A 14,582-nucleotide genomic window follows, 5' to 3' on the forward strand; every position below is an offset into this window, starting at 1 on the left:
GCAAACGCACTTTCTAACACAAATGCAATGAAGATTTTTATAAAACACCTTTTTATTGAGGGCAAGTAAAGTAACTAAAGTATGACCACAAACAAACAGCATTGTTGTTTATTCTGGCGTATTCACCCACCCACGCCACACACACCCACGCCACACACAGTTTTAGGTCCAAAGTACAACTTTAAAGAACACACCCTCCTCCCTGAGGTACTTTTCACACTGGTATTGTCGTCTAGGTGCAAATATGCAGGAGTAAATGTACTATAAATTACTGACACATAAAGAACATGAAATCCCTTTGTAAAGCAGTAAGGCTTAAGGAAACACACTGTTTATGTAGTGCTTGGACAGTTTGTTAAAGTGTTGGCTACTTGAGGCTTATAGTGAGATAATGAAACTGATGAGTAGGAGCATTCCACCGGAAAATTCCAGCTAAGAACTAAGAAATTCCAGTTTTAAGTGGAATGCACTGCATGTCACCTATTTCTGAAGATGAACTGGAAAATATTTGTCTGGCTGAAAAAAAAAAATCCTCAAAAACCCGTGAAACAGACTCCCTGAGTTTTCAAGCTTCAAGGTGATAAGCTCTGTGTACAAGGCCGCTGTAAACTATGTGCTTTGAACTTGTTATAAAAGAAGGCAAACTGAACGCACTGCCGTGCAGTAAGGCATCGTTCTGTACTACTAAAGTTATTTCAGTAGTTTTACGAAGCAGCCAAAAAAGACTGATTCATAACCATCATGATTTGAATACAGATGGGTTGTAATCCACATGGACGGGGATAGAAAAAAATAACAGGAATACCAAATTTAACACAGCTACGCCATCAATGGCAGTATTTAAACGATGACAGTAGTTTTAATGTTGCCTGTTTTGGCAAATTTGTGGCCTTTTACACACCCCTGTCCCCCAGAACAAAACATCTCTGCTAGTTTTCCTCTGGCCTGTAGTGCCTTTTCTTCATTTCCAGCTCCAGGCATGTCTGCCTTCTCTTTTATATCATAAAATTAAATGTCAGTTGTCTCATTATGCTTAAAGGACTAAAACCACAAATCACATTTAAAAACTATTTTCTTTGTATGGAATTAAATCTGATCATCAAAAAAAATGTGTGGCCATCTGTCAGTGAAGCTCAGCCATTAACTTGAACATCCTGGCATTCCCACATGAACTCTTTTTAATACTCAGGAAATAATTCCTGAAAGTGGACATCTGAGAAATATATTTCTGGGTCCTTATGTTTTACGAGATAAGTGCCATTTAGTTGTGTTAAATTCAAGCAGAGTGGTCGTTTCAACAGCTGATATCACCAAACTCTGTAATTAATTCATTACTAACGCAGTCAAGATGGATAGACACAACTACAGGCCTGAGGTATATACAACTGATTTTCAGTTGGATGTTCTCTATAAACTCATTAGATCTTGTTATATTTTGTGTCATAAGCAGCTTAGTCAGACTGGCAACCTGTCCTGGGTGTGCCCTGCCTCTCGACCTATGGCAGCTGGCCCTGACAACCCTGAATTGGATAAACAGGAGAGGATGGATGGATGGATGGATGGATATTCAACTTAGTCAGAAGACAGCCACAGTTGTGCTCGCTAAGTAAAACAGCATCTCTATTTCCAACAACAGTTCAAATATCAGTTACTGTAGGGGTTGTTGGGTTAGACTCCATTATAATCCCAACTATTGGTTTGCATTCAGAGATAACTGGGAAAGTCTGACCAAGATTAAAGAGTTCATTTGTTTGTTTGTTTTAATCTTCTGGAAACCACGTTTTCACTGTTTAGTTATTTAAATTTTTGCCATAAGAACAACACTAATTCTTTGCCAAAGAAACATGTTTTACATATGACCCCCATAGAGCCTAACAGGCGCTGAATGAAGCAATAAACTGCATTAGATGGTCACTTTGCATGTGTTCATATTCAGATGGTGATGCAGAAAATTATATACATTTAGTCATAATCTGGTGCCAAGTGTAAATTCCTGTTTAGAAGCCCTATCTAGTTAAAAAAAAAAAAAACCACATAAACCCGCTTATTGAAAGACTGAGGTGTGACAGTGTTACTTTTTTGGTCGGAAGTAAAGTTTCTTGGTGAGCATTGAAGCAAAACAAGGTACTTGCTTCTTCCCGATAGCGTGTAGGTCACGAGCTCTCAGAACACTCCTCATGGACACTTTTCTATTGACCAGCGTGAGTAACTCTGTGAATTCCAGGGTATCACCATGCTTTTGGAGCAATTCACACAGATCTTGGATATACCAGGAGCCATTGATAGTCTCCCGGTGTGAGTAATAACCTAAAAAATATTGAAAAGAAAAGTTAATATGGAAGGTGAAGAAAATGCAAATGGAAGAAGTATGGATTTTTAGAAAGCTATGAAATGTTAAATGCTTTACACCAGGATTTATAGTGGCTCAATTGTACTGTTTTATTAAGAAAAATAAACCTATTTAGGCACTGGTCCAGCTCTTGATCACCGATAAATGAGCTTAGACATATAAATACAAATACACAAACAGTGTATAACACTAGCTGGACAGTTTGTGACACTGTAATCATGTGTCACTGGTAGCCAAGTGGAGACATTTTAGCTTTATATTATTATTAATTATATTAAACAGAAGAAACTATTAGATGTATTTGAGGATACAATTATTCTAACATCACATATCTACCCTATGATTAAAAATACACTCAGTTCAGTGTCTTTGATATTTCCTCTGAGCCCAAATAAAAAGCAAAAGGTTCAGTCAAATCCCAGAAGACTCACCTTCAGCCACAGAATAGCACATGATGAAATCAGCCCCAGCAGGGAGCGTGTGTATGGCACTGGCATCCACAAACACCTCTACTTTGCTATCCACTGCATCAGCAGGGGTAACTGGATCGTCATGTTTTTCTCCTCGACATGCCTGGAGATGGATGGATGGAGCATTAAACTAAGGTGATGCAGCAAGTTAACATGCTCTAATACAGCGGTCTCCAACCTTTTTTGCGCCATGGACCGGTTTATGCCCGACAATATTTTCACGGACCGGCCTTTAAGGTGTCGCGGATAAATACAACAAAATAAAACTAGTACCGGTACCGAAAAAAAGAAGATTTATTCATAACACACGTGAAAAGACCCAGGAAAACCGAGTAAACGATAAAAACGATAACAAAATAACGCTGAAAACCGATAAAAACCCTGAAAACCATACATTTCACACCTGAGCCTCAACTCTCGCGGCCCTGTACCAAACGACTCACGGACCAGTAACGGTCCGAGGCCCGGGGGTCGGGGACCGCTGCTCTAATAGACTTGACTGATTTCGGCTAGTGTGTACCTGTATTACGAAGATCTTTGGCTTTCCAACAAGGTCCTGGCACTTGTCTCCCTTGAACTTGGACGTGATCTCCTGGATACTGATTTTTCCATCGTAGCAATAAACATGGTTATCCTCTCCGTGGCTCAGGAAGGCGAGGAAAAAGCAATCAGCATCTGAGTGATCTTCCTCCGCAGCTAGTGGGACAAAAAGTACTTGTTATACTTGCAGCTGTATGTTGGATTTGAGACAGATATGTTTGCAGGAGAGCAAAGAGTTATGGGAGAAATCAAACTACGGTGATGATTTTCTTGATGATTTTTATGTCCATCTTGGATGCATGCTGGTCATTTGAGAGTTACAAGTGATTATGTGGGTACCTTTGGCGATTTCATCTAGGACTGCCTCCTGCTTGTAGTTATCATAACACCTCACTTCAAAGTTTAGGTCCTTCAATCTGAACAGAAAGTGAAAATGAGTTGATTATTTTAACAGATCAAGGACCAAAAATAATTTTATTGTTCTTTATTAGCAATATAAATTCCTTAGACAAGGGTTTGTTTGGATCAGGATTGATTGGACCTTTTTCAGAGTCCTATAAATTTCAATGCCTCAATATTTCTGCTTCTGCAGACACTCCAAAGCATCAGCTATTACCACCCCAGGAGAGACGGTCATAGGATTCTTTCTAAAATCCAAAACCATCTCTTCAGTTGTTGATGCAGTGGGAATAACTTGGACCAGTGTGAAATCAACCTCTATAGGGCCACGATCACAGTCTGTAGTGGGGATTGTGATCAGGGTCATCACTATTCAGGAGAGAAACAATCACAGAGTTCTCTGTGAACTTAAAAATATAGCGCACATATTGTCCTTGGCACTCCCTGGTGCACCGCAGTGAAATAACTCAGCCTCAGGGCAATCCAACAGAGAACAGAATAACATTTAATAACCAGGAAAAAAACATTTGAAATTCTTACACGATATTACCACAGAATAGATCTAAACCTGCCATGAAAGCGTGGGCTAATGCAATTTCCTTTTCTTAAGCAGGTAGCTAGAAGTTGTACCTTTTCTCCAAATTGTAACGATCAGCATTGGTTCCATTTCTGTCATTCAAGCCCAGGCGCCAGAAGAAACGCTCCTGATTAAAGATGAGTGCAAGACCTCGTCGTTTGTTGCCCATCTTGTACTCCTCTGCAGGATCCAGGTAGCTGAATATCGAGTGAAAATTGGGCACATGAATACAGCGCAATAATCTAAGTGAGAATTTCAAGTAACAGCCACAAAACGTGGAAGTAAGAATTTACCTTCTGATGAAGGAGTCGGTCTCTGTTTGGTTTTCCGTGCATACTATTGAAAAGCACATGCATAAATAACCAGTGCAATAACTACAAAATAATAATGCTGTAGCAAGTCTTGCTTTATGCTTATCCAAGTTTTGCAACATGCCAGTGTTAATGATAAACATGATATTGGAAAGAAAGTAGTAACACATGTATGACAATATCCTACATCGTACTGTGCCAGTAACTACCTGCTTAATGCGCCAGTAAGAGTGTTAGAATAAACCGAGCACAGACGACAACCGTGATATTTTAAAATCTCAGTACTGCATCAATAATGCACTTGACAATATCATAGTTGTGTAATTGTTCCTTTTCTTCAGGCTGTCCTCACTAACTCCACACGCAAACGTCTTAAAATAATTAAGATGAATTTGACCATTAACATATTTCTAATATCCTGTTAATACAGGAAATTAGGTTTCTTAATATTGTAATTGAGAAACATTTTGTGTAGTGAAAATCAATTCAAGTCAATTCAATTTATACTTATAAATACTTATAAATATATTTATACATTTATTTATACAGAGCTAAATAACAACAACAGTTGCCTTAATGTGTTTTATACTGTGAGGACCCTACGGTATTCAGGAGAAAGCGTCAACAATCAAATTATCTTTTATGAGGAAGCACTTTTGAGTGGTGGGAAGGAAGAACTCCCTTGTAACAGAAAGAAACCTCCAGCAGAAACAGGCACAGGGAGGAGCCACCCTCAACCTCATCCTCCAACCATGCGGGAAAAGGAAAAAGAAAACACAGCAGAGGACTTATCCATAGCAGGATTTAGCTTTTCAGACTTTTGTTTTTGTTTAAGAGTACAGCTACAAGTGCTGCTAGTGTGGGGGTCAAGCAGCCATTGTTCCATCCGCTCAAAGTCCTGACAGCTGTCAATGGCTGAGTGACGGGTGGAGAAACATAGCAAAGGCTGCTAAAAGAACAAAGCCCAAGAGGAACAGCTCTATTCTCCACCCTACAGATACATAGGGCATAGTATTTGTGCAAATGAGGTAGAATGGGTGTATTTGAAGGTAAAAGGTTATTTGAGGTGACTGTTGTTGGTTCTATGTAAATAAACCTTTGTTAAAGTGAATCCGTGAGGGCGATTTGCTCATTTTTATTTCCATAACCTGGCTCTGAGGCAATCTTTACCATCACTTTAGATGTTTTGCTTTTGTTATTAGTTACTCACATATATAAATAAACTCACAGCTGAATACAAAACAAGCAAGCAACAAAAACTCTGGAAGTGCACCTGGAAGTCCAACACTGATAATTAGGAGAAAAAATGTTGGGTATAAAGCAGCCATAAAGCAGCTTCCTGACCTGGACTGAGGGGTACAGCTATGAAAGCGATAGTAAAAATCTTTGAGCTGATGATTAATCACACGCTGTTTTACATGCCCTGTTTGTTTCACCAGCCACCAAACATTACTTTTATTACATTGTTTGTACAATTTTACAGCTTTTAGTGTTTCACTTTTTGCTTTTGGTATGAGCAAGTACTTTGTCGTTCATGTTTTAAAATTTTTTTTTAGAATTTTTATATACTTCACGGTAGGAAATACTCACCTTGCTTGCTTTCACCTGTTGGTTTGCTGTCTGTGGCAACACTTCCTAAGAAAGTCAGAGAAGGAGGAGCAGTGAAGTCCCGACTTCATTGCTATTACATTAAAAAAAAAACTGATACACTTTGTACTAACGTGGTGACTGACGTAAATAAACGCTTATAGTAAATGTGTGACAGCATTTATAATAGAGCATACCAAACAGTTTAAAATACATTGAGCTCAGGGTAGATCGAAACTTAGTAGCGTTGCACGTATTGTTCGGCTTTCAAATTAACAGGTCACCTGTCTGTTTCTAATTTTTTTTTAAAATGCAAATTTATTACCTCCGCAGTCGTCTTTTTGCTTGTCAGACATGTTCACGGTTCGTCTTTTTTTCGGACTAACGCCGTGAGAAGAAAACCTCACCGTCGTAGAGCCCACCCTAAAAAGAGTTTAGGGTGTGGTTCCGCCCACCGTAATCTCATTGGCTCAGATTTTCACCTATTGGCTCTCGCATCTGTCATTCAAAGATTTAAAGACTAGTATTTCCGTGTTTGCAACATTGCAACAAGTTCAGGCAACTACCAAATCACGAACAACGACAAGAGCATGAGAAGAAAGTAAAAGATTAAGTGGGCTAAAAGCCTAATCCAGATTTATGTTACGAGCCTCATCTCATACATGACTAAAAACATAAAGTACACTTCATTGTTCTTGAGACATTTAAAGGTCCACATATTTATAAACGAATGACAGGTAACAAATTAAAAAGATGCTTCTACAAGTCACAGCTTTACCATCGCATTCAGTTACATTCTGTGGAAGGGCAGGGGGGGGGGGGATGTGCTAACACTGCCAACTCATCATATGTTCCGTTTTTCTCATGGTATAAGGAAGTGGATACTGACCGCCTTATTTTACTGTGTTTTGTAATAATGTCCTGTTTGGCAGTTTTAGGAGATATGGGGAAATTATATTGGAAATATGTTAAATGAAGCTCTGTTTCCCTCTGTTGGAAACGGTATGCATAACAACACATAATCACTTTCACGTCAATACACAAACACACATTATAATTTCCGATATTATCTTTAGACTACAGCAAAGTTCTATATCTTTATTCGTACAGTAATCATATGAAGATTGCATCATTTTCTGTGATGTAAGTTTCAGTAACACCTTTAATATTACTAATTACAATTAATTAAAACATTAATTTAAAAAAATATAAACTCAGCTCGAACACTGGGGAAACAAGGAAGAGGAACAATGGGCAAATTACTACACTATGACAAGTACAGGCATTACTAATGGCATGAAATGAATGTTTCCCCAAGTCTGTTTGAATTGGTTGTATTTTGAATGAATTTGTTTGGACAAATAAAGGATGCGCACACACTTTCTGTCACAAAAACAATGGAGATTTTTATTTAAAACAAAATTAACGATGGCAAAGCCATAAAATCTCATTGGTTCACAAAGTATGACCAAAGTCTGTGTGCAATTTGGTGTATTTTCTTTTTTTCTTCACAGGGATCATGACTACAAGTGTTTTTGACTAGAGTAGAAAAAACACAGCCTCTTACTTTTCACGCTAGTGTGATCACTAAGGTGCAAATACACATTAGTACATGTACCATAAACTGCTGACAGGTCATTAATTCCATTCCTCAAGTAGTAAGCTTGAGGAAACACTCTGATTGTGAAGTGCTTGGACAAGTTGTAAGTGTTACTGGCACCCTGAGGCTTAGAGTGAGAAAAGTAAGAATGAAACTGATGAGTACAAAAACCAATTTTCTGATTGCTAAGCTATCACGTCATGTGCCTCTCATGATAAGTTGGGAAACAACTGGCTGTTGACACTAAGCAAACCAGATGCTAGTTGATCAGTTTCTCAGACACCATCTGTAGAAATGTGTGCCTCCTCTTTGACATAATGTAACTAAATGCCAGTTTGTGATGCCTAAATAGTAATATGAAGAATTACATTTAAAAACTATTTTAATTCTATGGAATTAAATCGGACAACCAAGAGAAAGATGCAGTTAGTTTCACTACAGCTCAGCTGGCTGGGACACCTTTAACTTGAACATCCCACCATCCTGCCACATGTTGATACATTCTTGCTTCTACAAACAGTTAAAGAGAAAACAGTTCCAAAATTAAACCGTTTCAGTATTTAGAACATCATTTCTGGAAAAAAACATTGCTGCTGGATTTACATTTCATTTAGTTCTGTTAAATTCAAGTAGCGAAACATTTCAACAGCTGATATCACCAAACTGTGTAACTAACAGCAAAGCAATCAAGTGGGGTAAAAAGCAGCCCAAATCTGAATTACATACAACTGTATAAAATCAGTACTTTAAGTGGCTGCTTACTCAGGAGACAGCTATAGTTGTAACCGTTAAGTAAAATAGCATAGATGTACCTCTATAATACATAGATAGTACATCTAGAGGATGTTCCCATGATTTTATAAGAACTCTGTCACTAGAAATATTGAGGATCCTAATTAGCGTTCTAAAAGATCTTTTGTTTTCTGTGGTGAGATGTTGGTTTTAGTTAAAAAATATAAATCAGCTGATTTAAAGACTGAGGTGAGACATTGTTACTTTTTTGGTCAGAAGTAAAGTTTCTTAGTGAGCATTGAAGCAAAACAAGGCATTTGCTTTTTTTCCCAACAAGCTGTGGGTCACAGGATTTTGGAACGTTCCTCATCGACACTTTTCTGTTGACTAGTGTGAGTAATTCTGTGAATTCAAGGGAGTTGCCATATTTTCGGAGCATCTCACACAGAGCCTGAATGTACCAGGAGCCTTTCTTAGTCTCCCGGAAGGAGTAGTAACCTATCAAATGACAAAAACAGCAAAACATGGCAGGTGGTCTAGTGTGTTTATGATATATCAAATACTTTACACAGGGTTCATAAAGGGTCACTCATATGGTTAAAAAAAATCTGTCCAGCAATTTTTTCACTTCTCCTCTAAGCTGAAGGTTCAGTCTAATCCCAGAAGACTCACCTTCAGCTACAGAAGAGCATATTATAAAATCAGCCCCGGCGGGGAGGGTGCGTATGGCACAGGCATCTGCAAACACCTCCACTATGCCATCCACCGCATCAGCAGGGGTCACTGTAACACCTTCATCAAACAGTTTTCCACGGCATGCCTGGAGATTAAAGATGGACATTGGCATTAACTGGGTGCTGGACTTGATAATAAACATAAGACAGACTGACGACCTCACTTCCTCCGTTACATCCTCACCCATTGTCCTCAACACGGGCTCCCCTCGGGGATGTGTTTTGAGCCTCCTGCTGTACTCTCTACTCCCTTATAACTGCTCAGCCACATTCCCAAGCACCCACGTTGTCAAGTTTGTGGTGGAACTAATTTCCAGCAACTATGAGACAAAGTACAGGTTGCAGGAAGAACATCTGGAGGATTAGTGCCTCTCCATTAATGTTAAGAAAATGAAAGTGGCATTAATGAACTTTTAAAAGAAGCTGCTGAGAGCTCTCTTGCCCCTTATGGCGATCTCCAGCTTCAAGTTCCTGGGTATAAACATCAACAACGGCCTCACCTGAACACCAACTTCAGCAGGCTAATAAAGAAGCCCCACTTGTATCTACTGATGCTCTCCACAGTCCAGTTCAGTGGAGAGCATCCTCACACCTGTGAGTCGTGGAACCTGCTCTGCTGCTGATGGGAAGATTCTACGAGTGTGTGCAGAAACTCAGCAGCACCCTTTCTCTTATCAACTGAAGACATCAACATCAGTTCAGATGTATAAATTCTGCCACACATCAGAGACTTTTCATGTGTGTACCCACACACCACATTACACATTATGGTTTCTATCTTATGTTCATATTTGTACTCACATTTCACTTTCTTGCATTCTTACACTCACTGCTCTTTAAATTGTATTCTTTTTTTCATTGTGTTACTGAGTTTTGCTTGTTTTTGCAGTGCTGTTTCACCAGTACCTCATTACTTAGTGATTCTCATGCATCATCATTTTTTGGGATGACAATAACAGCAGGTTTACATAATCTGATGGACTTGATGACTGTTAACTGCGACCTATTGCATTAACTTTTACTATTCCTTCATTCTTGGTGTTCTCTATCATGCGGCACTGGGTCTGCTATAATCTATGTGCTGCAGTCCATTTTATTGGTGGCTTTCTACTGTGAACATTGTCTGCTGTTCTTATTATATTTGATATTAATGCTCTTAACTGTATTATTTTATTGTTTTTCTGTAAATCACTTTGGTATGCCTAGGCTTTTAATGTGCTCTATAAATAAAGGTTGTTGTTGTTGTTGTTGACTGGGTTGTGTATTTTGCACCTGTATTATAAAGATCTTTGGCTTTCCAACAAGGTCCCGGCAGTTGTCTCCTTTGAACATGGACATCATGTCCTGGATACAAATTTTTCCATCGTAGCAATAAACATGGTTATCCTCTCCGTGACTCAAGAAGGCGAGCAAAAAGCAATCAGCATCTGAGTGATCTTCCTCCGCAGCTGGTGGGACAACAAGTACTTGTTAAACTTGCGGCGAATTGTTGGATTTGACACATATATCTTTGCAGCAGAGCAAAGAGTTATGGGAGAAGTCAAACTTCATGTACATCCTGGATGCATTCCATTTGAGAGTTACAAGTGATTGTGTGGGTACCTTTAGTGATTTCATCTAGGACATCCACCTGCTTGTAGTTATCATAACACCTCACTTCAAACTTTAGATCCTTCAATCTGAACAGAAAGTGAAAATGAGTTGATTAGTTTAACAGATCATCCATCAGTCTATTTAGAATCACCTCTTCACTACAGGACCGACATTATTCTCTACAGTGGGAATTTGTGAAAATATAGCACGTCAAATATTGGTTTTGGCACTAACTGGAGCACAAAGGTGAAATCAGCACCAAGGGGCTTGAGGAGAGACAATAACATTTCATTATCAGGAAAAATCTGTGGAAATTCTCACACATTTTTACCACAGAAAGGAGCTACAGCTGCTAAACAAGTGCTGGCATGTTCTTTAGCACAAAGCTGTGTCAAATACAGTGTTTCCCTTTCTTCAGTAGATAGCTGGGAATTGTACCTTTCCTTCAAGTTGTAACGATCAGCACTGGTTCCAACTCTGTCATTCAAGCCCAGGCGCCCGAAGAACTTCTCCTGATTAAAAATGAGAGCAAGAACTCGTCGTTTGTTACACATCTTGTACTCCTCTGCAGGATCCAAGGAGTTGATTTCAGAAAAAAAAGAGTAATGAATGCAGTGTGTCTGAGTGTTTGGTACCAGATTAAAGCGATAATTTCCAGCTAATAGCCAAAAAAGGTGGAAGTAAGAATTTACCTTCTGATGAAGGAGGTGTTCTCTGTTTGTTTCTCTTTGCATACTATTGAAAAACAAATTCATATTCATAAATAACCAGCGCAATAATTACAAAATAATAATAATACAGAGCCAAGTCCTGCTTTACAACTTATCTAAATATTGATGATTATGATTACCAATGATAACCATTGTATTGAAAAGAACATGGGACGGTATGGACATATTTGTGTATCACCAACCACCTACACACAAACACACACACACATTAAAATAATTGAGCTTGTTGTGACAGTTGTCATTACAGTATTAACAAAAAAAATGGCCAAAAATGCACAGAAATTATTCTACTTCTGTCTCAAATATGGTCATGCAGTTATTGTTCCATCCATTCAGAGTCCTGATAGCTGTTAACAGCTGGGTGATGCATGGTGAAAGATGGCAAAGGCTGCTAAAAGAATAGAGACAGAGAGGGACAGCTTTACTCTACAGATAATATACTGTAGGGTAGACTTAGGGTGGCATGGGTGTATTTGACAGAAGGAATTTCATTTGGTTCAGTTTTTGTTTCTGTTTCTAAAGTTCGTGCCATGGCTGAGCAGCCGGTGTGTTTAAGGAAACGAACCCAAATGCAGACACCGAAGGAGATGGAACTGAGCTGTAAACAAAAAGCGAGCCTTTTATTGTGGCTGATGACATAAATACACAGAATAAGGCAAAAGGCGAATGGGGGCAAAAACTAGACTAAAATCTAAACTGGGCAAACTAAACTGTGATTACTATCATTAAACTATGATAACTACTGACAGGAACATGATCCTGAGCAGGAACATGCAAATAACTATGATGAAAAACCAAGAACATGAACATGACCTGAGCAAACACATGAAAAACGTCTAACCTGATGTGAAGTGAAGGGAAGGAACACAGATGACATTGACCGAATGAAACACAGAGACTAAATACACAACTGGGGAAACAGCTGACACAAATGAACATAACAACATCACAGGGAAAGAGTAAAACTAAACACACTGAACAAAGAAACACAAGAATAAAAAAAATCAGGAAACACGGAGAGACGTAGACATGACAACACAGGCTTGACAACATGAAACACAGACACGAAATACAAGTCATACTGACACAGAAGACAAGAACAGACTCACACAAGGGGACATAGATGAAAACTTAAACTAGAATAACATTCAACTAAATCCTAAATGATAATACTAACACAAGACTTAACATATTTTCAGTATAAGAAATGAAAAATACAAAATGAACATGCTGGGTCACAGGCCCAGCCCCTGACAGCACATTATCATGGTCATAGGCTCTACTTTGAACTGTGTGTTTCATATTTACTCCACACTCATACATATTTTAGTACAAAATGACAGGATGGTGGACAGAATACTGTGGACATCAACATTTGTTGAGATCCACCTTAAAAATCCAGCACAGGTAATTAGATCAATGTCACCCTATTTAATTTGAATTCAGTGTTGACTTTGCCATAATAAAATAATACTTTTTTAAAATTTTGTAACTTTGCACTTTGTTTCACTTGTGCTTTGGTATGAACAAGTATTCTCTCTTCCATATTTCAAAATAAGTTTTCAGTTTATATAAATCACAGTCTGAAATACTCACCTGCCTTATTCTCAGTTTCTACTGTGTCTGTAGCAAAACTTAATGGGAAGGTCATAGAGAACCTGGCACCTGTTGTAGTAACATAGTGATTGCCTTAAGGAAATTAAAAAATTATTAAAGGTGTGACAGCACTTAAACAGGTCAGGTGTCTTTTTTTTAAATAAAGACAAAAATTGTAATTTGTTACCTCCACATTCGTCTTCGTCCCTGTTAGACATGTCCGCAGGTCACCTTGCCTTCGACTGACGCAGAGAGAAAAACACATTTATCTGGTCAAATCATCCTAAAGAGGCATTTTGTAGCCCTGCCCCCAGCTGTCTTTGTTGAATCTGAAGTATTGCCTTCCGTCAAGGATCTGAGTTGTCAGAAATCTCCACCCACGGTCATTCATTCATGTATGCAGATGATGAAAGGTTGCAGTGGTATCACTTTACCACAGATGTCTGTGTTTGGTGATGATTTTGCTACAGAGATGATTGTGAAAGTATAAGTTTATACTGAGCAAACTCAGTTAAGCAGTTTAGTAGCTCAGTGCTTACGATTTCCTACTACTTAAATATTTTTTATTTATTTTCTTCCTATGTTTGATCAACATAGGCTACTGACTGTGAACTACAATAATGGAGAAGTGTTCACAGTTTCAGCTGCTCGAGAGAAGAATGGTGATTGCAGTCCAAAGATTTGTAGATCAACCAGTTGATATACAGAAAGCACAAGATATCGTTGATAACAAATATAGCTGAACGTTAGACCAGCCTTTGTGTGTCCTACAGGAGCTTTCAAGAAATTATTAGGAGTGTAAACCAGACAAGGAGGTGGGAGATGTAGGCTATTTATTTATTTATGATGCTGAGGAGAAGGAAGTAATGTAGATAAGAAAGACTTTTTTGCCACAGTTAAAGATCACCTTTTATCAGTGCATCAGCAACCTTAGACCTGAATAACTAGATCAGGTTGAAAACAACTGTTAAAGTGTAGTGACACAGATTAAATGTAACGTGAATCACATAAGAATGATTATGTTGATTTAATAAACTGCTCTCTCAGTGCCTGCGATCATCCTCTACCAGCAAAGCCTAACTGCTGTTCTTCATCATGGGAGAAATCAAACGTCTGCTTATTGATCAGAAAATAAATATGGTTTTAAATATTAGTTTGATCAAGTTTATTTTGTTATGCATGTTCATGTCATGGATTGTAAACATCTCAGAGAGGAGACGTGCTTGCATCCCAACAAGGATCGCCTAGACAATCTGTAACACTGTGGGTGGACCAGTGTAAATATTAATAGCATCAATACCAACACTGGTACTGGTATGAGATTGATACTAGCACAAAGACTGTTACTTTGATTCTCTCCTC

At 38.5% G+C, this 14,582-nt stretch overlaps 1 protein-coding gene and 1 pseudogene across 2 annotated transcripts; both read right to left on the bottom strand.

The window, feature by feature from the left end:
* Window positions 1–34: 34 nt before the first annotated feature.
* On the bottom strand, window positions 35–6,674 carry LOC113024303 (caspase-6-like). The gene is made up of 8 exons (XM_026171239.2): window positions 6,560–6,674; window positions 6,238–6,282; window positions 4,630–4,672; window positions 4,390–4,533; window positions 3,700–3,776; window positions 3,341–3,516; window positions 2,782–2,923; window positions 35–2,307 (listed from the first exon to the last, which is right to left on the bottom strand). The coding sequence occupies exons 1-8, from the start codon at window positions 6,588–6,590 to the stop codon at window positions 2,072–2,074; spliced, it is 894 nt and encodes a 297-aa protein (XP_026027024.1). The 5' UTR covers window positions 6,591–6,674; the 3' UTR covers window positions 35–2,071.
* Window positions 6,675–8,826: 2,152 nt separating this feature from the next.
* LOC113023307 (caspase-6-like) lies at window positions 8,827–13,522 on the bottom strand (annotated as a pseudogene). The gene is made up of 6 exons (XR_013909372.1): window positions 13,408–13,522; window positions 13,221–13,313; window positions 11,586–11,628; window positions 11,332–11,405; window positions 10,903–10,979; window positions 8,827–9,064 (listed from the first exon to the last, which is right to left on the bottom strand). The product of XR_013909372.1 is annotated as a caspase-6-like (transcript).
* Window positions 13,523–14,582: the final 1,060 nt, after the last annotated feature.

Source organism: Astatotilapia calliptera, chromosome 6 (genome assembly GCF_964374335.1).
Source record: "Astatotilapia calliptera chromosome 6, fAstCal68.1, whole genome shotgun sequence".
Lineage (NCBI taxonomy): Eukaryota > Metazoa > Chordata > Actinopteri > Cichliformes > Cichlidae > Astatotilapia > Astatotilapia calliptera.

What these genes read in the sequence shown, in the direction of transcription:
- LOC113024303 (XM_026171239.2), bottom strand. Translation starts at nt 6,590, where the DNA reads ATGTCTGACAAGCAAAAAGACGACTGCGGAG. An exon ending in ACCGACTCCTTCATCAGAAG is followed by an intron (nt 4,534 to 4,629) that starts GTAAATTCTTAC and finishes CTCGATATTCAG; the next exon opens with CTACCTGGATCCTGCAGAGG. An exon ending in CAAAGATCTTCGTAATACAG is followed by an intron (nt 2,924 to 3,340) that starts GTACACACTAGC and finishes ATCCATCTCCAG; the next exon opens with GCATGTCGAGGAGAAAAACA.